The sequence below is a fragment of the Marmota marmota genome, unplaced genomic scaffold (assembly GCF_001458135.2).
Source record: "Marmota marmota marmota unplaced genomic scaffold, marMar, whole genome shotgun sequence".
NCBI classification, from domain to species: Eukaryota; Metazoa; Chordata; class Mammalia; order Rodentia; family Sciuridae; genus Marmota; species Marmota marmota.
The window spans coordinates 7,464,060-7,488,453 of NW_025999924.1; the positions used below are offsets into that span (position 1 = coordinate 7,464,060).

Sequence of the window (24,394 nt, forward strand, 5' to 3'; positions counted from 1 at the left end):
AGCCCGCGGGTGCAAGTGCGAGCGGGACCAGCCTCGAGCCGGCGGGAAGAGCAGCGCGCAGAAGGGGCGCGCGAAGCGGCCGTTGGAGTCGCGGACGGGGAGCTCTCCCGTTTGCACTTCTGGTAGTAACTGAATACAGTGAAGTAGAAAAAGCAAAATGATAAGTATAACGGATCCCATTTTATGTGGGAAGATTCCTAGGGCCAAACTGTGTGTGCCTACGGATGTGGGTTAAAGGCACCAAGAATGGTCTGAGGATGCTATGGGGGAGGGAAGAGGTCCGGAGAACGGATGAAGGGAGTTAGCTTTTTACGTTGTATATTTTTGATACATTGAACATTATTATTGAGAATGAACGTATAATTGTGTAGTTAAAAAAAATCAGCATTTGGGAACTTTGGATACCCTCTTGGTTCCCATCCATAGGGATCTGCTTAGTCTCTCAGAGCAAAGCAAATTTGAGGGTCAAGAAAAATTTTCTGCTCTTTTATCTCTCTTCCTCACCGCTCCACCTCTTCTGACCCTGAAATCCGTCCCTTTCGCCTTTGCCAAGGAGTCTCCCTCACAGCCCGACCTCTCACATCCTCCCTGCAAATCCGACTCTCAAGGAGGAGATATTTTGAAGCTAGTTAATTACAGGCACAGGAACATTTGAATTGACTTCGTTCCTAAATCATATTTGATGAAAATTGAGATAAATGTTTACAGGATATTTCTATTCCTTCTAAATAGTGTGCCTTAATGTTTTTATTAGAATGACCACATGATGTTAAGATTTTTTCTCATTTTGAAACACTTTCAGACTTAGAAAAAAGTTTCAGAATTTGTAAAAAGAATTCCATTATTTTCTTCCCACAGCTTCCCCAAATATTGGCAATTTATATAACTGTAGCACGGTGATTATAACTAGGAAATTAGCATGACTACTCCTCTTTTAACTAATTTACAGATATTATTCAAATGTCTACAATTTTCTGACTAACCAGTGTCCTCCCACCCTACCCCACCGCCCCTTAATCCAGAATTCAATCCAGAATCTTACAATGCACGCAGTTGACATGTCTACATAGTTTCTTTTAATCTGTGACAGTTCTTAGTCTTTCTTATGACTGTGACTCTTTTTGAAGAGTACTGTTCAATTATTTTGTGGAATGTCCTTCAACTTGAATTTGTCTAGTACTTTCTCACAATGAACTTCAGATTATGCATTTTGGGTAAGAATACTACAGAATTGAGTTGTTCTCAGTGCACTATATCAGGAGGTACACAATACCAATAGGTCCCATTAACGGTGATGGCTAACTCTGATCACTTGGTTAAGGTAGTATCTGCCAGGTTTGTTTATTGAAAAGTTTCGCGTTTTCTTTTTGTATTTAATTTTAGGGGTCACATATTTTTATTATATGCACAATAATTCAGCACTTATTATTATTTGGTACTAGGGATTGAACTCAGGGGGCACTCAACCACTGAGCCACGTCCCCAGCCCTATTTTGTACTTTATTTTGAGACAGGGTCTCACTGAGTTGCTTAATGCCTGCTTTTGCAGAGGCTGGCTTTGAATTCAAGATCCTCCTGTCTCAGCCTCCCAAGCCGCTAGGATTATAGGCATGTGCCACCGCGTCCGGCATTGCCAATGGATGCAATACCTTTATTTTATTTATTTTTATGTGGTACTGAGGATTGAACCCAGTGCCTCACATGTACTAGACAAGCCCTCTACCACTGAGCTACAACCCCAGCTCTGCATTCATGATTCTTGATTGCAACAGATTACCAAAGTATTTGTCAAATGATGATTCTTCTATTTCTACTATCATGATGGAAATTTAAATCTGAATATTTAAATGCACACTAATTTTAAAGAAAGATTTTTATTTACTATTTTTTTCCTGTTTTGCACTTGAAAGAAAAAGACATTTGGACACTGCATATATGTGCTGTGGAATTAATGACTAAAAAGTAATTTATAAATGTATTACAGATAACTTTATTCTAAGGAATGATTTACTGTTCTTAGTACTTGTAAGACCTTGGATTCTAAAAACCCCAATTTACATAGATTTAAGAGCTCAATAATTGAGTTGGTTTTATTCTTTGTACAAAATATGTACATTTAAAATGAAACAAAGATAAAACAATTTCATATTATTTCCAACCTATTGTTAATTTTAGTTGGCATTTGCAAAATTGATCATTTAAATTAACAATGCATTTTTCTCAAACAATGATTGTTCACTTTATTTAGCTTCAATGTTTGCTGAAAGGATTTACTGGAAGTTGGAATGAGTACACCTTTTGAATGCACTGCAAGGGAAAGTGGAATTTTTGTGGTAAAACTTAGAGGTCTTTTGATCTCAGTTGTTTGACTATCAAGCATTTTGGTAAATTCTCATTTGAAGATTAAGTTACCCTGTGAAGCAGTTTCCTTAACCTTTGTCATTGTGTATGGGAAACTGATCTAATATTGGGTCTTAAATCTTGATGCCATGCTTTTTTTTTTTCTTATTTTTTGCTACCATGGAAAGCAATAGAATGAGTTTTCACTTTTTTTTTTAAATCATGAACCCTTTCCCCAGAAAATGCACAAACCCACGTACTGCATTAGAGCAAAATGCAATCTGATGTCAAATTGTGTGTGTGTGTGTGTGTGTGTGTGTGTGTTGCAGGAGTGAAAAGTGGGCTGCCAGATCATAGTTTTTCCAGACACTATTTACACTCTTGCCATGTGGCACAGCTTGCCTTTCTAGGCAGCTCAGATGGGCAGCCAAAGCAACAGCCCATCTGTCTCCTCCTCATTCCCCTGTAGATCCCTTTCTCACCACCAACAATCATCCTCTCCTCCATCACCGAGCCCCTACTGTGCTCAGCTTTCTTACTGGCTCTTCGCTCCTTATCTCTGTAACGGGTTCTTTCCCCTCTCAGAAACCTCTAGTTTAAGAAGATAGCTCAAAAGCTCCAGTGACAGAATCTGACCCCTTCCTAATGGATGGAGCTGAGAATTTATTGAATATGTATGTCAATGCTTTCCCTTCTCATCCAATAAGACGTCTTGCTACCTTTTCCCTGCTTGAAATAGAGGAAGAGCTGATAAGCACGATTGGGAAACAGGTCTAAGAATCAGTAGCTTTCCCAAACGGTGATCATTATCGAAGGACAGAAGATCACGGGTTAACAGGGTCCCTAAAATCCCTCGAAGGCAAGACGGGGCTGGAGGAAGATGGAGCTGAGGAAAAGGGACCAGAGCCCATTAGAACGAAACGTTTTGTTTTTGAAAAAGGACAGGTGAATTGCGGGAACCCGCTCCTTCGCCCGCCAACCACTGGCCCCCTGCCGCGGGAACAGCCCACCGCGCCAGTCCCAGGCTCGGGCCCGCCACTTCCCGCGGCTGAGCTTGGCGCTCTCTCGCGCGCCGCTGCAGCCGTAGCTCCGGTGGCGGCCGGGTGGGGCCGCAAGTGAGCGGAGGGAATCCCTCCCGGGCTTGACGTCACCGAGCGCTGGCCAATGAGAAGCCCGAGACGGGGATTCCCGCTCCCGCTGCCGCCAGCCCGGCTTTTTAAATGGTACCCAGGGGAACGCTTCTGGAGCTGTGGGAAGAATGGGGGAAAAGAAGGTAGGTGGTGAAATATGAGGGACCTGGGGAACGAGACCCTAGGGGTTTGACGATTAGACCTTAAGTCTGGCTTAGGCGGGAGGGGGGGGGACCGGAAGTGGTCGCGAAGAGGCCAAACTCGGGTCCCGCGAAGTCCGCCCCAGATGGAGTGGAAACTAGAGCGCACCGCCCGGCGGCGGATCCGGACGGAAGAAGAGATGCGGTGGGTGAGTAACGCCCTCTTGTTTCCTCGCTCAATGCTTTAAAGGGGCTTCTCGACGAAGGCACTGCTTGTAACCTGCTTAGAACCAAGAAACTATTACCTGGTCTTAATTTTGAGTTTTCTAATTCTGGAGGTGCCTCACAAAAAGGTGAATGTGGTTTTGACAAACTCATGAGCTAGAAAAATTCCACACCTGAAATGATTTTCCTAAACAATTTCTCTCTCAATGTGTTACCTGTTTTCAAAGGAGAACGTCATGAAGGTGCTCTCCAATGACATGAAGCAGAAGAGAAGTCAAGTTTCTCCCAAGGTATGTGTCCAGGGCTTGCCTTGCTGTCTTCATTCTGATCTCAAGCAAACTAATTCTTGCTAAAAAAGGCATTTAGAGGAAGTATGGGCTTGTCAGGAAATATGAGAATTAAAAAACCTCCATAATCTCAAGTGCAGAATCTAATTACATACCTTTAAAAATTCAAGAAACTGAAGATCTCTGACAAATAATGGTATCTGAATGGTGCTGTCTAGTTTTTTATCTGAATGTATATGAGTGATGCTGTAGTTTTGCCTCAGTAGCAAAGGATGAAGCTTGGATGTATCAGGTAGGCAGTGCATTGCTAGCTGGCTGTTAGAATTTCATCTTAACAGTTGCTAGTTGCACTCCCCTCTGCTGCATTCTGAAACGTGCTTCCTAAAGAAATGAAAATGGTGCCATCTCGTGGACAATGCGGAGAAGTGGCATAATGCATCGCCCTTGAAAGATCCAGCCCAAAGGCTGTAAAAATCTAAAAAATTAACCTAACCCAAAGGCTTTTAGTTTCTCTTGTAATCACTGAAAAATCTAAAAAATTAAAAATCTCTCCACATAAACAACCCTCATTTGCTTTAAATCTCTAATTTTGACCATTTTCATGTTTCTCACTGTTTTAATAAAAATTTCTAGATAATTTACAATTTTAGTTTCTATATTAAAGTGTGACACTCTAAATTGAACACATAGCCAAACTTTCAGAATGTAATGACTACTGTTATTTATAGTGGAAGACAACTAATGACTATTAAACTTTTAAATTTTTTAAATACTTTAATGTTAAATACTGGAATATTCCACTTTAAATACTTTAATATTGATTTTCACCTCCCAGTTTGCTGGAGTTGTCTCTCATGCCCAGCTTATATATTATTATGACTCCTAGATATTTTACTGCCTAATAAGACAACTTATCTTTTAGTTAATAAGTGGAAGTAATTTGAAAAGTTATAGTAAGTAAGTAACTTGGTTAATTTGTTTGTGTTGCAGTAATGTGTGTTCATTATCCAATAGTTTAATTGTAAAAAACCTAAGCATAAGTATTCTGAAAGTTAATTTTTTTTCATAACTTTGTTTTTACCTAGATTAAGGTAAATAATGATATTTCTCATGGTAGTTGTGAGAAATAAGATATGCATATAAATATGTAAAATTAAAGTTCTGTTCTGTGTTTCATATTGTGAATTTAGCCTCACTAACTTCATGGGATGTGAAAAGCAGCAATGACCTGAATCAGGTAGGCAGTGTATTGTTAGCTGGCTGCTTTGGTCAAGTCAGCAGCCACAGCTACCCTGCCACTTGCTTCTGGATAAATTCCTCTTGTTAATGAAGTGCCTTGGTGACCTGTGTGTGATGGGTTGGCAGTGTATTGTTAGCTGGTTGATATATAAATGGCATCAGCTAACATGCAACTGCTATCTTATTGCATATACAATGAACATCAGAGTGTAATTAAATCTGTAATTAATGTGTGTATTGTTTTGCTATGAAGCAGTGTACTGTATACCATAACAGTTATTATTGTTATTGGTTACTTAATTATAACACAATGGGCAGCCTCATAATGGTGAGGGAAGTACCATAGTTACTTTAAAAATTTCAAGTAATATTTTTGACTGGAGTCTTAGCTAAACAATATTAAAGTAATTGTGAAATTATGTATTTTTTAAAATAAAATATTTAGAACATAAAGACAATTTTATCTTTCCCCAAGTTTTCAACTGAGTCTTTTGTATTCTTTCTGGACTATCAGTTTCTTAATTTGGCAGTAGAATATATCTCTATGACCATGTATACATACAGCTAAAGGGAGAATTGAAGTAATTTCTTAGTAAGTTGACTAAAACATTTTAACTCAAAATATGAAGAAAACTGTGGATTTTTTTTTTTTTTTGCTGGAAAATGAGTTGAATTTGGAATACTTACCTCCATTTTGAAAAAAATTATACTTCATATATTTATTATGTAATATTTGGAGATAATATGAGATTTGGCTTATGAAGTAGGAAGAACTGACCATAAATATAATTTTAAATATTTTCTCATTCCCTTGGAGGCCATTTTGACCTAAGAAGCAGGGTCAGATGTATGTTGGGTCTCAAACATATGGTGTCCTAATGTGGACATTTGCAGCAAGTTAGTGCAACTGATTTTCATGATCTGGTTTATTAATTACTCCTAAGAGAAATATAAGAAATATAGTACAATGTTTACATTATTGTATTATAAGTTAGTTGGTAATTTTTGTGCTTATTTAAATTTAAACATTTCTAGAACATAGGTTGAATAGGTACTGTAATTTGATGTTTATGCATCTTACTACTTTCAGATTTCATTTCTGTTTTTGTTATTTGCCCAATCTGATTCTATTTTTAGGGTATTTGTGTTTAAGGATGCCTAATATGTAAATATTGTTTTCATTTTTTTGTTGTTGTTGAGGATTGAACCCAGGGGTGCTTTATCACCAAGCTACTTTCTCCAGTTCCCCCCTTTTTTAACTTTGTATTTTGAGACAGGATCTCACTGAGTTGCTTAGGGCCTCACTAAGTTGCTGAGACTGGTCTTGAACTTTCAATCCTCCCGCCTCAGTTTCCAAGTCATTGGGATTGTAGGCATGTACCACCATGTCTGGCTTCTTTTCATCTTTTTCAAAAGATTACATTTTGATGTGTTATTTCCTATAGATAGTCACTGACTTATCAATAAAAATAAAATCTACTGAATTTAGAGGGCTTGTCATTTGTGTTTTATTCTTTTTAAATTAAAGAGCAAGACACAAGACACCAGTATTTGTACTCAATTAGCAGAATACATATTTAAGCTTTCTTTAATTTCATATTATTGAGATGATGAGAAAGGAAAGAAAAGGAATAAAATGAAATAAAAATAAGTTAAAGAGATCAATGGGTAAGGGGAAAGATGAACACATCAATTAAAAAAGAAAATGTTTCCAAAGGTATGAGAAAGCCAGGGATACATGCTGGGAAGTCAAGGGGTAATTAGAGGGAAAAGGGATTGGTGGAGTGGAAGGAAGCTCTGCTGATGGTGAAGTATTTGCTCTTGGGCAGCCATTATGCTGTTCTCTGAGCTGAGAACGTAAATGCCCCCCATCACTGACCTCTAACTGGCTTCCTTATCTCTTGCTCTTTACTGCTCTTTATTCTTCCAAAAGAGAATGTGTCTCAACTCTGCAAAGTACGGCCCTAATAGTTTAGCTGGAGAAAGGGAACAAAAGGAAGAAGAGCTTGATGGGTTAGTCTGTATTTGTAACAGCTAGTTGACTTTTTTTTTGTGGTTCTGGGGATTGAACCCAGGGCCTTGTGCATGTGAGGCAAGCACTCTACCAACTGAGCTATATCCCCAGCCCCAAGCTAGTTGACTTTTATTATTCCATGGAAAAGATGACATCAGTCTAAGGAATAAATATGGACAGAACATCCCTTTATCAGTTCTATCCAAATGTCTGTCATTTTTCTTTCAAAGAAATACTGCTAATTAAGATGCTACTTTGTTCAGAAACCACCTAACACAAGGCAGTCTTCTGAAACAAATATTTTTAAAGAAAATATAGTGAAAAAAATTTTTTTTTGGAGTGGGGGCTTTGTCTTTCTGTCCTTTCCTCCCTCTCTGCCTTCAATTCTCTTGGAGTTTTTTCTTTTTCTTTTTCTTTTCTTTCTTCTTCTTTTTTTTATCTGCAGACAGCCTAGTTAAGTTGAAAGATTTTAGTGTAACTTCATATACTCCTACATTTTTATATAACCTGTCAAAATAGTGTATAACAGAAATAGAGTATGTATGATAGATTTTTGCTCTAGACTTTTCTCTTTGGAAATCCTTATGATTCCTTGATCAAGTCTTAATTTTTAGGAATTTTGATGTGCTAGAGCCAGTTTGTATTATTGGTCTGTGAAAATAAATTATTACATTTTCAGAAAATTTACAAATTAGTTATTAAATAAACCATTGGTAGACTGAAATTGGCCACAGGGGAGCATTCATCCTTAGGGAATCCTGAATGGACACATTCCCTTTCTTTCAAGGAAATACATAGGACACCATGGAAATTGGCTAATTCCACAAGTCCAGGATTCCTTCCTCCTCCAGAATCTCTTGTTGAACATTCACCAGCCACCACTATAGATGTGCTATATATGCTAGAATTAAGACTTGTATATATGTACATATCCACATACTATAGATACACTAAAATTATTAACATTTAAGAAAATGAAGTACAACTTTCAGGTAAATTCATACTTATTTCAGCCCCCAATACTCTTTTGTTACATCTGCCAAGAAATGATGATCAGGAATTATTATAATTTTTTCTCCACCATCCATCCAATGAAACTATCAAACTTCAAGTAAAATTATTGGATAGGAAAGATGGTGAAATGAGAAAGACATCATTACCCTAGGTACATGTATGACTGCAATATGGTGCAACTCTACATCATATACTACCAGATAAATGAAAAGCTGTGCTCCATTTGTGTACAATGAACTGAAATGCATTCTGTTGTCATAACTAATTAGAACAAATACAAAATTATTTACCTCAGTTAAAACATTTGATTTTGCCCTTTTGCTTTGTCATGAAGAGATAAATACCCTTTTATGTAATGCCTGATATTTTTCTGTTATACTCTTTAGTTTAGGGATACTATTGCATTATGTGTTCCAGACAAGATTACAAGAGGACTGCTTAAGAAAAAATGCGACTTTTTCTCGGCATGTGTTTGTTTAGCAGTATTTGTGTAAAACATTTGACTTAAGGGTGGCAGCATATTAGCAAATGGCTCCACTCTCTCTCAGCACATGTAGCCTCATCCTTAGGGAATCCGGAATGGACACATTTCCTTTCTTTCAAGGAAATGGATAGGACACATTTTTAAAGCCCCACCTGCCTGCTGTGAATAGCCAAAGCCTAAGGGGAGACTGGCTATTGAAGAGGCAGTAGGTTGGATAAGGCAACCAGGGTTGGAAATTTTTAAATGAGAAGTGCATTTATATGGCTTTGGAAAGAACTAAGGCAGGGTGGGCATCTGAATAACATTTGTGGGGACAGTGAAGACCATCTCGCAATGCATCTGTTACGGTCTGGCATTGGGGACTTGCCTGTGTGGGGCTGGCACATGCAATTCTGCTCATACCCTTAATGAGGTACACCAAAACACCCTGGCAGTGCCACTGTGCTGAAGGGGAGCTCAAGGAAGTAAGTGGGGGCATGAGGCAAGAATGCTCTGGAAGCAACACTTGAAGGGGTTACCTGGACTAAATTTTTGTTTAGAGGCTCAGAATTCAATTGCTAAGACTCCGGGGTAAATTGCAAAGGATACCTACTAGAAATCTAGTTAGGTAGCTCCTGTGTCTTTGCCAACATCTAGGCTAGTTCTGATTTCTTTTCTGCTAAGTATATTCATTGACTTTTAAGGGGGCTCTGTGTTTCTTTCCGTCCTCTACTTAATTTGTAGGTGAGGAAACTGAAAGTGACAAGTCACATAGCAGCTGAGAGGGGAGCAGGTTTGCTGATACACTAATCTGGCGTTCTTGAGGCTATCCCTGTAAATCACTAGGATGGAAACTGCCTCCACCGCCACCTACTATTACACCAAGCACACTTGAAGCTGAATAGTTGCATGGATACTTTAAAGCAGAAGGTACTCCAGGAAATATTTGTTGTTTTCCTAAGAACTTAATCCAGACCTAGAACTATAAGCTTTGGTGGTGTTACTGAATTCACCACAAAAATCTTTCACCTATCAAATCAGAATTTGGGAGTCAAACCACAGGCTATTAGGTCTTCTTCCTCCTTAGCCAAATTTTACATGAGTGCATTTTTTTTCTCTCATTGTCATACAGATTTTGCTTCAGTCTTTAATCCTTTTATGCAGTGAATACATATTTCATGAGGTTATAATTAACCTTCACCAACTTGGCAGGTTGTTGCTAAATGATTACATGCTCATGGCCTTTTTCCTACACTTGGGATTTTTCACTCAAAAATAAGGCAGACTCAACTGTTCTGTCTGGAATTTGGATTGCTTCCAGAAAACAATGGTGGTGTTGAAAATGATAAGACTTTTTCAAATACTATAATATCATTTAAAAAGACTAAGTATAGTAAAACACACTAGAAACCTATACTTAAAAGAGCAAAATTCTGTACATGAAACAAAGGTATGTAAGGATTTGAATGTATTTTACATTTTCATTATTTGTTTTATTGCATCAACATAGCCATTTATAGTTACATCAGAAATTTCAGTCACACAGAATTCATGAAATCCAAACAGTGGTCTAGGGTGTTGGCATTTCCATAAAGTACAATCCAATAAAATGTCAAGTTGGACAATGGGATATGGAACACATTGGTGACTGTGTATTCTGAAATTTTTAGTATATCAGATGAAGTATTTTAATTCTTTGGCTACTTTTTTTTTTTTAAGCTTTGGGTTACATCTCTGTCCTGAGGATGTTCATTACCATCGACTAGCAAGATAACATTAAAAAAAAATTCTTCAGTGCTGTAAATGCTGTCAAAGTATTTAAAAAGAGATCAAATCCTCATGGAGATATTTCTCTGTGAATTAGAGTGGCTTGATGGTATTTTCATAGGTCCTCTTTCTTTTTTAGGATGAGTTTTCCAACCAGATTTGCTATCTCAGGTCTGATGGCTTCAATGGGCTCCTCTGGCCTCCAGAACTTCACGACTTGACCCTCAGGGTTGACTAGATACTTCCAAAAATTCCACCGTGGTTCCTTCTTTGAAGAATCTAAAATATACACAACATATTTTCATGAGCATAACTTTATTCTTAAGATTTTCTTTTCTTTTTGTATTTGCATAAGTGATAACTTTAGAATCAGGTTCTAGAAAGCAAAACAAAACACCCAAACAAAGTAGAGCACAAGTTTGAGTAATGAGGTTTTAATATACTCAATGGGTTCACTGATGACTCTACTGATCTGGAACCATAAAATGAAACAAAGTTGTTTAATTTTTAATTTCTTTTCAGTTCTGGGAATTGAACCTAGGACCTTGTGCACGCTAGGCAAGCACTCTACCCCCAGCCCCCAAAGCAGTCTATTTTAGATTTGTTGATCTAAATAAGAAATTTACCTTGTCACTAACTCAAAATTTTTTAAGAATAAGTCCTTGGTAATGAAAATGTGGGAATTAATTTTCATGTTAAATATATGAATGTTTTTAAAACTATTACATAGCTGAAAATGACAAGGAATTTAGCCACTTTATTTTGAAAAATTATGAATCTTTTGATAAATCTAAGAAATGTAGATTTTTCCTCCTGTATATTATCCATAATTTATGTTCAGATAATTGATATACATCAGAACAAGATATAATAACTATAAAATTTATCAAGTGGGGGCTGGGGTTGTATCTCAGTGGTAGAACACTCGCCTAGCATGTGTGAGGCACTGGGTTCGATCCTCAGCACCACATAAAAATAAAATAAAGTTATTGTCCACCTACAACACATACACACATACATATACATATATATATAATATATATTATATATATATATATATAATTTTTTTTAAGTTTATCAAGTGCTTACTATGTGCCTAGTAAAGTATGTTCAGTGCTTTGAATAGATCCTCTTTTTTTTTTTCCAGTACTGGGGATTCAACTCAGGGGTTCTCTAACACTGAGCTAAATTCCCAGCCCTTTTTATTTTGCACTTTGAGGCCAGGTTCTCATCAAGTGTTGAGGTGGGCCTCCAACTTGCTATCCTCCTGACTCAGCCTCCCAAGTTGCCAGAATTACAGGCCTGGACCACAGTGCCCGGTCTGTTGTAGCTTTACAGAACCCCTCTGAGATGGGTATTATTATTTAATCCCCATTTTACAGATGGGGAGAAGGAGGCCTACACTGAAGATGATGTGGTTAGTGATTGACAGGGCCAAGGTTGATAGTCAGGCCTTCTTCTAGTGTTTGTGCTCTTAACCTCTGGGCACTATTACCTTCCTCTCCCAAGTGCAGGTGGAAGCTTAGTCACTGCCAACTTTTTTATTAGTGCACTTTAATTATACAGAGTAGTGAGTTTAATTGTGAACTATTATCTTTTTGATTATACAGATTAAATGGAGTTGTATAAACAAGCTTTTTTTTAAAAAAATTTTTTTAGTTGTAGATAAACACACAGTATATATTACATTTATGTGGTGCTAAGGATCGAACCCAGTGCCTCACACATGAGGCTACAGCCCCAGCCCCTTACAAGCTTTTTTAGTGATGAAGAGGAATAACCTATGAGCTACTATGTCTAAGCATTTGGCTACTATAATTGATGAAAGATTATTTTAAGGACATATATTCTGGATTTTCTTTTTTCCACTAAACCCCAGAAATAAAAGGAATAAAGACTTCCTGGTTGGTATTCATGATGTTAGGCACTAAATCAACTTTCCCTACAAATTGAATATAATGTTTTTAGAAGTTTCTTATTACTTACATAAAATGTTATTGAACATCTTGTTTGTTGAATTGAAGCTTGATATGCCTGAGGTCATGGTTTTATCAAAACTCAAATTATTTACAGTGAAAATAGGTCTGAAGATGACATCAGTATAAGGTAAGAGACCATTAGCTGAGTGCCATTTAGAGTAGTATCTGGTACAGAGTGAGCAGTGTGTAAGTGTTTGACTATGAATATACTTAATCCTCCCAAAAAACTTAGTGAGTAGGTACTACTTATAGCCCCATTTTACAAATGAGGAAACAGGTACAGGAAGTTAAGTTGTATGCTTGAAGCCACACAGCAAAAGCAACTGAGCAGGAGTTTGTACCCAGGTAAGACCAAAATTTCTATCCACACTACCTTTTTTTTTTTTGGTGGTGGTACTGAGAATTGAATCCAGGGCCTTGTGCATGCAAGGCAAGCACTCTACCAACTGAGCTATATCCCCAGCCCCTATCTACACTACCTTTATGCTAACTAACCTTAGGAAGTCTTTAAATAAATTCTTCTGTGCTAGCTTAATTTTAAAGAAAGCCTAATATTAATGCTTTCTGAAAAAAAATTCAAGTTTTATTTTAGTAAAAACCTGGTAAACTGAGAAATTCATCCTTGAGGATAATGTCTCAGATAAGAAAGGAAATATAAAATCAACCATAAAGATATGTTCAGTTGACAATGCTCAGCAATAGTTATGAAATGTGCAGATTTAATAATGGGGAGGGACATTTCCCCAAAATGCTAGTTAAGCAAAAGGAGAATTATGATAATTTGTTAAAAATGTCACAGTCATATTTCAAGTAAAGTCTTCAGGAAGATGGTCGTAAGAAATTAAATACATTGGAGTAAACTTCTTTTGCCATCTAAGAATACTGATTTTTATGGTAGCATAACTTCTAGAAAGTTACAAAGACTCTGTCTTTTTGATCGTTTTATGAAAATTTTCCCAATAAAAAATTTCAAATGAAATAAAAAGTATAGTCCTGGTATATTTGTGTAAGAATGAATAGCAATTAAAGACATACTGGTGAGGCAAATATATTTACCAACAAGAAATCTAAATGCGGGTTCTGCTTCAGATCCTAGGATCTTAATCTTGTGGAAGATGGGGAATGTTATTCCGTAGTTTTGTCTTGCAAAAGATTCTACTTCCTTGCTCGAACGGGGTTCCGATTCTCCAAACTGATTGCATGGAAACGCCAGGACGCTGAAGTGGAATGGTCCAAACTCTTTGTGCAGTTCCTTCAGTGCTAAGTAATTTCTGTCTGTGAGTTGGCAGTCACTAGCCACGTTTACAACTAGTGAAACCTCCCGGAAAAAGAAAAACATCCAACCGGAAAGTGAAGCAAAAGATTAAAAAACCCCTCCCCTCCTGCATGTAGTTAAAATCCTAAGCCATTTTAGGGGAATATAACCTCTGATGGATGATGATTTCATGCTTTTTAGACATACCCAGTTTTATTGAAAACTATACCTAAATGCACAAGTTCAGACTGATACATTATTGCCATTAAAAAGCATTAGGGATGCATGAAAACTTATTTAAAAATAAATGATAATATCATCACTGATAGGGTGCTTTTTATTGTTAGATTATAGATGATACTTTTACTAGTAATCATCACTATATTCACATTACTAACTATAAGCATTTTCTAGACAACTTAAAACACAAAAAATAGAGCATTTTTGAGAAAAATAAGATAATTAGAAAGCATATAAACTCTCAAAACTGATAACTAAAGTGATGTACTAATAACATTACATTGAAGACCAAATTTTAACTAGTAACTATGCAATGGCAAGGCATTGATTCTACTAAGAGAGAAAGCAGAGACATGGAAAATCAACAGATATAAAATCCGAAAATTCAACTTACTTTGCCTTTAAACTTTTCCAGAGAAACAGTTCTTCCTTTTGCATCTTTCACTTCAAAGGCATAAAAGCTGTTGATTCTAGGTTTTAGGAATTTTAGTTGTAGGAGAAATAGCATCATTGTGCACAGAACCATAGAGAGCAAAACTGCAAATATTTTCACTTTGGGCCCAGAACATTTTAACGGATGAGCAGCGAGAGGCTCCATTTTGGTTGATTCTACAGGGAAGTTTCATCAGGCTGGAATTCAAAGGAGGAGCTGAAACTTGAAACCCGCTTAATCTAACAAACCAGGAAGGATAGACTAGCTCCTTTCACTGCTGAGGAGTAGAAGAATACTTCTCAGAAGGCAGATGTAGTGAAACTTCCAAATGAAATAAAGAGCACTACAGAATTTCAACCTATTAGTGATAAAACTGCCATTTTTTGTCAGAAAAATCAGGACATTTTTGGTATTTCCCTAACTCCTTTCCTACAAAGAAAATATTTCACCAGAAGATGGTGCTCTTGTAATTTGGAAACTGAAATCTTAACTGCCCTAGTAAGCATCCTATCTTTATAGAACTATTGAGAACTGGGTAGGTATGATGCCCAGGTATAGAATGTAGATTAAGTGTGAACTATGAACATGATGTATGACCTGAAGGAACTTTATATTATCTGTATGGATTAAACATATTACATGAATTCAAGGAATTTATAGTGGAAAGCACCATGATATATTTGAAAAGGCTATTTATTCTGGTCTCATCTAGCCAAGGCAATCCAATTCCAGAAGAATGCAGTAAAAGTAAATAGAAAATAAGACATTTATAGCATAACTTAGCACACACACACACACACACACATATAAATTGCCCTGAGAATTTTCCTAATGTAATACTTCTCCTTTGAACTGCAAGACAACTATGTCCATTGCATTTTTAAGCAGCCTGATTCTGCCATGAAAATGATTTCACAATTCACCAACAGATGTCACGTGTATATTTAAAAATACTGAACTCTATAATAGATCTATTTAACAGTTAAAAAATAATTCTATCAAAACCCCCCAAACCCTCATTTACTTGGGTCCTTCAAGTATTTGCTTTATTTTTTATCTTTTTTTTCTTCTGGCAGTTGCCTGTTTAAGTGGTCTGACTTTCAATTGCTAAAGATCATAGATTTTAAGGGGAGAAAGAGTTGCATAGCCTAAAATTCATGGTTCATCAGTCACCTTAGAATCTGCACTGTTTAAGACAATGCACGTTCTGAATAAGGTGTGTCCACTTGGGCACAGTGTTATGGTGAGTTTCCAGAAAGTGCACAGAGTGAGCTGAGAAACTTGTGGGAGTGCCCTTCCTTCCACCTTTTGGGTGTTGGAGCTTTCGAGCTGGTGCTCAGGTGGAAACCCTGCTCTTCCTCTGGTCCCTCCTTCTGTGTGTTTGGGGGTAGCTGAGCTTGGGCTTAGTAAGAGGACCCATTTTAATACTTCCTTCATGGCCTAAGAATGAATAGGAAAACAAAAACCAAAAATCAATCCAAAAATCAAACAAACCCCAAACCTTAGTATTTCTTTTGAACATTTTTTCTAGTAAAGAACAAAAATGTACACAGACTGTGTTGTGTTACTTCTCAACTGTGGTAGTTTACTTTGGTGAATTCTGGCTGAGTTGTTTAAATTGTTAATGTCCCTGTGTTACCTGTTCCACAAGAACTGCTATGGTATCTATCTGGTCTTGTTTTCCAGGTGAGATTCTTGGGCCTACAGCATGGCTATCACCTGGGTATTTTTTAAGAAACATGGCTTGTAGGTCCCACCTCAGATTTCCTGAATCAGAACATGCAGTTTTATAGATTTTGTACATTTAAGTTTGAGAGCCTTTACATTCCAATCTTGTTTGGGTTACACAGTAGATATGTTGCAGGTCTCCACGAATATACCAGATGTTTTAATTAACTCCTTGGGCAGTCCAAGCAAATGGTTCAAGACTTGCACTTTAAAAGTTAATTCATAGAATGCATGCTATACATGTAAAACTGTCCGGTTACAGCTGTGCTTTGAGATAAGGAGACAAAATGCTTATGTCTGGGAAGGGTGTTGACTGACTGTTCCCCAGGCAGGATCCCATGGGATGATATTATTTTGATAAACTCATTATGATAGCTGCTGGTCCATCGTTTTAAAAGCGCATTGAGCATTGAGTGACCCAGAGCTGAATGAATCTGAGAGATCCAAACTTACACTGTATAAACTTGCCAATGAGGGCTGGGGATGTGGCTCAAGCAGTAGTGTGCTCGCCTGGCATGCGCGGGGTGCTGGGTTCAATCCTCCTCAGCATCACATAAAATAAAAAGATGTGTCCACCGAAAAAACTAAAAAATATTAAAAAAATTCTCTCTCTCTCTCTCTCTTTAACAAACAACAACATCAACAAACTTGCCAATAATTGCTGTATAAGCCAGCATGCTTCATAAATAAGAATGATTATGCAAGTCTGATGCTTAGGTAGGCTTGACCTGAGATTTACTAAATATGAACACTACTCTGAAAGTGTAAGTGTACGTCTCTTATAAAGGATGAAATAAGAATCAGTGTGTAATTAAATGATCCTAAGTCTTGAGAATCTGAAATGATGAAATCATAATATATGAATGTTTACTTAGGTCTGTTAAATGATGGTTTGGAGAATTCTGGTTCTAGATATAGACAAATTTGGCCCCTGCATATATCTCTTTGTTCATTTAGCACAATCTTTCTCTGTATATGTTTTGACAACATCATCTCTCAACTTCTGGTGATCTGTTCTCATTTTCCATGTTTTTTCCCTATAGAAAGACTAATCTCAAACTATATATCATAATTGCAGATTTCTCTGTATAGCGACAGTATGCTAAAAACATCCGCAAATACTATTTTAAAAAAGTTTTTTTTAGTTATAGATGGACACAATACCTTTGTTTAATTTATGTTTATGTGGTGCTGAGAATCGAACCCAGTGCCTCACATGTGCTAGGCAAGTGCTCTACCACTGAGCCACAACCCCACACAAATACTCTTTTAGTAGATTAAGGGAAACTACCTAAAGGAGAGGAAGAGAGTAAAGGTCAAGTCTAGGGGAAGACATGGAGTCCACAGTGGGATAAAGCAATTGACTCAGCTAACCAACTCAGGCTTTGTAGAGGATATAAATAAAGTGTTAGTGAATGAGCTGGCCCTTACAAACTAAAAGCAATTTTGGAGATACGAGAGCATACATGAAACAAGGAAGAATTATAAGGCAGAAAATAAGTGAGTGCTAAATAACTTATGTTTTAGCTTTATATTGACCCTTGTACAAAATTACTTTTCCTTATGAGCTTTATACTGTATGTAATCTCCTTTAGTATACACATTATTTCCCTTGTAATAATCATTTGATATAGGAAGAAGGTAATAACTCAGCCAAGATCACAGAACTCATGAATGGAGTGGTGTTTAGGACTTTCAACTTCATAACTCAAATTATTTCTTCTGTATTCAAGCATTTCTTTGTAATTGATAAAATATGTTTAGAAGAAAACAGGAGGCAAGATTGCTGTAGTACTTTGGTGAAGGGGTTTTATTCATCTGGAGACATTTAGTTTTATAAGAAATCACTGTAGGAGCTGAAAAAGGGGAGAAAGAGGAAAACAACAGCAAAAAATTTGTCCATGTGTACTGAAGTTATCTGGAAGGTGTCCCAGGAGGTCTGCAGAACAACAAGTCAAGAGAAGACAGTTTCAGTGAAGGCAGCCTTTGCCAGTGAGATGCAAGAAAAGGGAAGGATGCTAACGACGCTCTGGAGCCCCCGTGGTGGGCATTGGCAAAGGAGAACAATAGTACCTCCCACCTGAAAATGGTCTTGTTGGTTTTGATTTAAAATGTATTTATTTATTTAAAAAGATTTTTTAGTTGTAGTTTGACACAATATCTTTATTTTATTCATTCATTTTTATGTGGTGCTGAGGCTCAAACTCACTGCCTCACATGTTCTACAAGTGCTCTACTGCTAAGCCACAACCCCAGCCCTTGATTTAAATTTATTTTTAAACTGATACTTAAAAACTTAAAAATTAGCTTGGGCTTGTAGCTCAATGGTAGAACACTTGCCTGGCATGTATGAGGCGCTGGGTTTGATCTTCAGCACCATATACAAATAAATAAATAAAATAAATGTATCGTGTCCATCTACAACTAAAAATATTAAAAAATCTTAAAAATTATTCATATTTATGGGCTACCTATGTGATGCTTCAATACATGTATATGTTGTATAATGTTTGAATCAGTAAACCTTTTTTATCTCCTCAAATATTTATCATTTTATTATGGTGAAAACATTCAGAATCCTTTCTTTTAGCTGTTTGAAATATACAGCACATTATCATCATCTGTAGGATCTTGACAGTTTCAGCTTGTGTTTTATTGCCCATCCAACAGGATGCCAAGGCAGTTAGGGATGCAGATATAAGAAGAGGATTTTTTTTTTTTTTGGACTTATCCAAATGGTCAGAAATTTTGAGACCCTAAATTTGAGATGTCTCGTGAACAGAATGCTGCTCCTAGGGTGGTTGATGGTGGGTGGCAGCAGGGGCAGACATCCAGAGGTTAGGAAGGACAGGTGGGGTTATGCCTGAGCCCACAGGCCATCTTTGCTGCTTTAGACTTTGTCATGAGGTTCTCACAGTCTCCAGCAACATCAGCATGCCTCCTCTGGAATGTCCAGGTTTTCCCCACTCTCTAAATGATTTGTGTGTCAGATTAGATAGATCCATTTGTTTCTGTTTTCTTAGTTGTTTCATTTTGTTACTTCCTGACCTTATTTTTAACCTCTCTAGGCTCCTTTCTATTTATTTGTTGGCCCTGGTGCTCTGAATTCCTCCTGATACAGTGTCAGTGTGATGAGAATCTCAGGGTAAACAAGCTGAACCCATGTGCCTGGACTACGGAGTCATTCATCCTTTTTCCCTTCTTTGTCTTATTTTTCTTATCTTCCTCTTCCTCTCTATTAATAAATACTTGAGTCATTTGAAACTATGCGACAGGCATTTCCTCAGCAGGAGATAGATCCTGGAACAAAAGTTTAAAAACATTGAAACTCAGTGTTTCCTGAGCTGTGGTCATTTGCATGAGTCCTCTGACATTTTTTTATAATTGCATATAATTTATTTACTTAACATTTTTATTTGAATATATTCACTTATTTTGCTAATTTTTTAATAAGGGAAACTTTATGTCATTACTTAAAAATTAAAAACATTAAACATTTACATTGAAAGTATGGAACTATTAAAACATTTTCATCTGTACCACTACAAACACTATATACCTAGTGGAAGGACTGAGAATTTTATTTTATATTCAAAGTGTTAAGAGAAGTTGTTCTTTAATTCTTTGAAAGTTCTTTGTGTTGAATAAAAATTTATCTCCCCCATTCATTGGTCCTGTTTTGGCCATAGGGGGCAATGCAGAGTAAGTTTTTCTTGTTTTCATAAATTGCATCATTTTAATATGCAAAGACAGTTCCTTTTGAGTCTTCTTTATTCTAGATTAAACATCCTCATGTAAGGAGGACCTCACATATGTTGGGGTGATACTCTGCTACTACCATCACTCTGATCCCTGATTGTGGTTCCTTTCCTCCAATGAACTTGGGTTTTGAATCCTGTCATGTCCATCTCCCTTCTTGAATCACAGTTCAGAGTCCAGAAACTGTTCTCCGGATGAGTTCTGACTGGTCCAGAAACAGTGGGATTTTGCTTGCTCCTATTCCAAACACCGTTTTCCCCTTATATTTCCTAAAATTATACTGTTCTTTTTTAAAAAAGGCAATTTCACTACTCTGTTGATCTATACTGTAGTGGTGGTGGTCTTAACCTGCAAGTGGTTCTCTCCCATCTTTTGCTTGTACAGTGAAAAGAACCATACATTTAATTTTATTGGCTTTTGATCTCACATTTTATTCTGAATCCCATTTCTATCTTTTAATATTTTAACTTAAAACAATCAACCATTTTGATAAATAAATGTCCACTTCAGCCACTGATGAAGTTAAATAGTGTATGGCCAGGGACAAAACCTGCAGCCCATCACAGGGGATGTATATAGGATAACATGGATCTAGGAAGACATGTGCCATTTAGGACCCTGGCTGCAAATTTATTTTATTGCTTGTTCTTCCTATTTGAAGACTATGAAAAATGTTTGTCTATAGGAGGGGCATTTTCTTATTTGTCATGTTTATTTTTTCATAGCTCACTAACAAGTATTGGTTTTGGAAGGGTTTTCGGTTATCTGCTTTAAAGACTTGCCCTTATTTAAAATGCCCAGATGCATCTTGTTGCTTCATTTATATCAGTCTCTAGTTTCTAGAGAAATGTTTCTTTTACCTCATCCAATTTGAAAATTGTTCTTATTAATGGAGAAGAAAGAAATTAGCCTTGTTTCCTTGCCTCTGGATTCTTTCTTAAATCCCTTGTGCCTTTTTAGCACCAATGGTCTCTAAGAGAAGAGATTCATTCATTTATTCATTATGGAGTTCTGAGATGCTAATAAATAATTCTATGCCCCAAAGCTATCAAGGTAAAAGACAAAGTCCCTGGTCTTCAGGAGTGCATAATATAGTAGGAGAAAAATAAAAATAAGCAGAAAAGTGGGAGGATGAGCCCAGGAGCTCAAAGCACAGGGATTAGATTGATTTGTCAGAGTTTGAAACCTTGGCAGGGTCACCCTTCTTCATTGTGAAGATTGAACACTGCATATTCCAAAGGCTGCCACTCATGGAGGTAATGTGTGTATAACCGTATGCAGTGGCCTGAATCTTGGATGCACCGCTTAGCTCTACACTCTTGCTTATTGAGCACTTGATAAATATTATTGTTAATAATATAATGTGGTGGTGCTGTTTTGGAGGCACACCTGTCAGCTGTGGAAGTCCAATGCAGGCTGCACATTGATTCCCTACAACTGCTGTAATGAATTACTATAAACTTGGTGGCTTAAAACGCATATTTATTCTCTTATGGAGGCTAGAGTTCTGAGATCAGTTTCACTAGGCAGAAGCCAAGGTGCCTGCAGGGTCTTGCTTCACCCAGGGGTTCCTGGGGAGGATCCATGCCTTGCTATCCAGATTCCCATGACTGCCAGCATTTCTTGACGTGGGAGCATTATCACTCAGGCCTCTGCCTCTGTGATCATGTTGCCATCTCCCTGTCTGTATGTAGCCAAATCTCCCTCTGTCTTCCTCTTAGAAGGACATAGAATTGCACTCAGGACTCAAAAAGATAATTTAGGATCTATTCTTCCCATCTCAGTTTAGATTAATCCTTAATCACATGTTCAAAGTCCCTTTATCATGTAAGGTGACAATAGCAAGTTCTAGGAACTAGGATCTGGATATCTTTGGGGACCATTACTTGGCCCCAAACAAGTTGCCTGATGAAACTTGAATGGGTAGGAATGGAAGGTCAGAGATGCTTTCCTGAAGGAGCTGTTGGAGAGCATATTGGTAAAGATGGGCTAGGAGATCCAAAAATGAGAAACATTCAAGATTGACAGAGTGACAGAGCTGAGCCAGAGGATAATGGACCTTATTTCCCCCTTTTCAACTCAGGATCATTTTTTTAAATGAATATTTAAGTTCTAGGATGCCAAGGAAACCCTTGAGCAAGTTAATTTTTTTTTTTCCAAAATTAACTACATCTTCAGCAATGGTGGCTCCTCCACCTGCAAGGGCAGGAGCTGCTTGGCTAGTCTTATGAAGGCCCAGATATCCTCTGTTTGGTCCCACAGTGTCTTAAAAATTAACTTTAATCAGCTGAAAATTTGGAAAAATAGAGAAATCTATATAATTACTTCCTAAACTATTTTGGTTTGTCTACAGATTCTTCAGTAGAGGCTCTAAATATATAATGGGTTTAATTTTTTTTTGTAGTTGTAGATGGACAGCATGCCTTTATTTTATTTGTTTCATTTTTATGTGATCCTAAGGATTGAACCCAGTGCCTCACCCATGCTAGGCAAGTGCTCTGCCTCTGAGCTACAGCCCCAGCCCCATGTATGTTCCCCCCTTCCCTCACACTAGAGGTTAAACCGAGGGACTCTCCACCACTCAGTTACTCCCCAAGCCCTTTTGATAAAGGGTCTCAGTTGACCAGACTGGCTTTCGACTTGTGATCTCCCTGACTCACCCTCTGTCTATCTAACAATCTAATATTCTCCCAGGTCACAAAAATTAAAATATTTTATACCCACATATTCTGTGTTGTATTAGATAACTCACATGTAATTCTCTTGTAAGGAATTTTTATTTTTGCATCATTGAGTTTGCTATAAATTGTGGCTTTCTTTGTTGTTAAACGGGTATTGGATTCAGTTACTACTACATATTCTAACTTCAAGAGCAACTTTTCAAAGCGCCTGTCAGCAGAGCTTCCTGTTGCCAGTAGCCCAATCGCCACAAGATGGCAGCAAAGGCAAACCGGGGACTTGGCCTGTTCCTTTGGAGCTGAGCTTTCCACCACTGACATCCCTGAATCCCTTCAATCAGTGCTGGGAACACCTGAGAAAGACACCTTGACTCCAGGTGAGCCTAGTTTTGAAATGTTAAAAGGAATGTATTCCTGAGAGAATCTTTGCCTTAAAGAACTATTTAATGTCATATCTAGTCAACCGCTTTTCCCTTTTTTTCCCCTCCCCTCCTCCCTTTTTTGGTCCCAGGGATTGAACTCCAGGTATTTAACCACTGAGTCACATCCCCAGCCATTTTTCTATTTTTTTTTTTAAATTATGAGGCAGGGTCTCACTAAGTTCCTTAGGGCCTCTTGCTAATTTGCTGAGGCTGGCTTTGAACTCGTGATGCTCCTGCCTCAGCTTTACGAGTTGCTAGGTGTACACCACCATGAGCCACCTTTTCCCTCCCTTTGAATAAGAAATTGATAAGCAAAATTTGCCACCTCTCATCTAGTGATTTAATTCCTGTTCTTCCCTTTAAAAACCCTAGGGAACATAATTTTTGACTATCAGCATTTTTATAAAGACAAATGTTGACAGTTGTGCCAATCCTTCTCAGTGAGGCACTGTAGTTCTACAGATTGAAAGGGAACCCAAATCATTTTATTTTTTTTCCCTTTTTTTTATTGGTTGTTCAAAACATTACAAAGCTCTTGACGTATCTTATTTCATACATTAGATTCAAGTGGGTTATGAACTCCCATTTTTACCCCAAATACAGATTGCAGAATCACATCGGTTACACCAATGAAATTCCTCTGTAATGACAAGTATCAATTCTGAAATCAGCTGAATGCAGCGGTAGGAGATACAGGGTTAAGAAAGATCAGTATTATGACTATCTTCTGAAAGAAATCTTTTGAGTCCCATTGTAATTGGGGAGCAGTTTTTATGCTGATTGTTTTAGGGGCATCTCTGGCTAAAATTGGGGGCTTCCCTTTTTTTTTAGGTTCTAAATCAATTTATTGGTTGTTTCTTAGTAAAACCTTATGTGGGAAATTTAAAATTTCAGACAATATGTATTAGTCAAGAAGATTTTACAAGAAAGTCCACTTTATTTTCTATTTAATTTAGTACTGGGCATTAATCAGATAATTTGGTTTCTAAGTGTTTTGCTGCTGGTGTTTCTTTTCTTGGTTTCAGAAGTGTAAGGGACACATACAGAGAGGTTCATTTGCAGTTATGCTCGCCACAGGAAACCCGAGAGGTCCCTGCTTTCTTTGGCTGGTGGACTTGACCTCTTTGTTTATGATAGGGATGATTGTCAGTACTTGCATCCAAGTGCACTTTTCCTTTTTCATTTGAGGTTCTGAGAGCTAGCCTTTTCTACTTTATACCCTTGTATAAATGGCACAAGGAAGAAAGCATGCATACTTTCTCAGGACAAGGAATAGGACAT

General features: G+C 37.4%; 2 protein-coding genes across 4 annotated transcripts in view; one reads left to right on the forward strand and one right to left on the reverse strand.

The window, feature by feature from the left end:
• The first annotated feature begins 2,963 nt into the window (after positions 1 to 2,963).
• Cdc20b (cell division cycle 20B) overlaps positions 2,964 to 24,394 on the forward strand; it is a 55,108-nt gene continuing 33,677 nt past the window's right edge. Inside the window, exons 1-3 of the mRNA XM_015497303.2 lie at positions 2,964 to 3,819; positions 4,063 to 4,118; positions 22,839 to 23,068. Coding sequence (XP_015352789.1) covers positions 3,757 to 3,819; positions 4,063 to 4,118; positions 22,839 to 23,068 — 349 coding nt within the window. The 5' untranslated portion in view covers positions 2,964 to 3,756. The remainder of the gene's footprint in view (positions 3,820 to 4,062; positions 4,119 to 22,838; positions 23,069 to 24,394) is intronic.
• Positions 10,324 to 14,924, reverse strand: Gpx8 (glutathione peroxidase 8 (putative)). Of its 3 annotated transcripts, none has more exons than XM_048800045.1 (3): positions 14,488 to 14,918; positions 13,655 to 13,919; positions 10,324 to 10,898 (listed from the first exon to the last, which is right to left on the reverse strand). In XM_048800045.1, the coding sequence occupies exons 1-3, from the start codon at positions 14,689 to 14,691 to the stop codon at positions 10,735 to 10,737; spliced, it is 633 nt and encodes a 210-aa protein (XP_048656002.1). In that variant the 5' UTR covers positions 14,692 to 14,918; the 3' UTR covers positions 10,324 to 10,734. The 3 variants fall into 3 exon arrangements, with proteins under 3 accessions (XP_048656002.1, XP_015352787.1, XP_015352788.1); XM_015497301.2 differs by having other exon boundaries at positions 13,655 to 13,916; positions 14,488 to 14,907; XM_015497302.2 differs by lacking the exon at positions 13,655 to 13,919 and having other exon boundaries at positions 10,720 to 10,898; positions 14,488 to 14,924.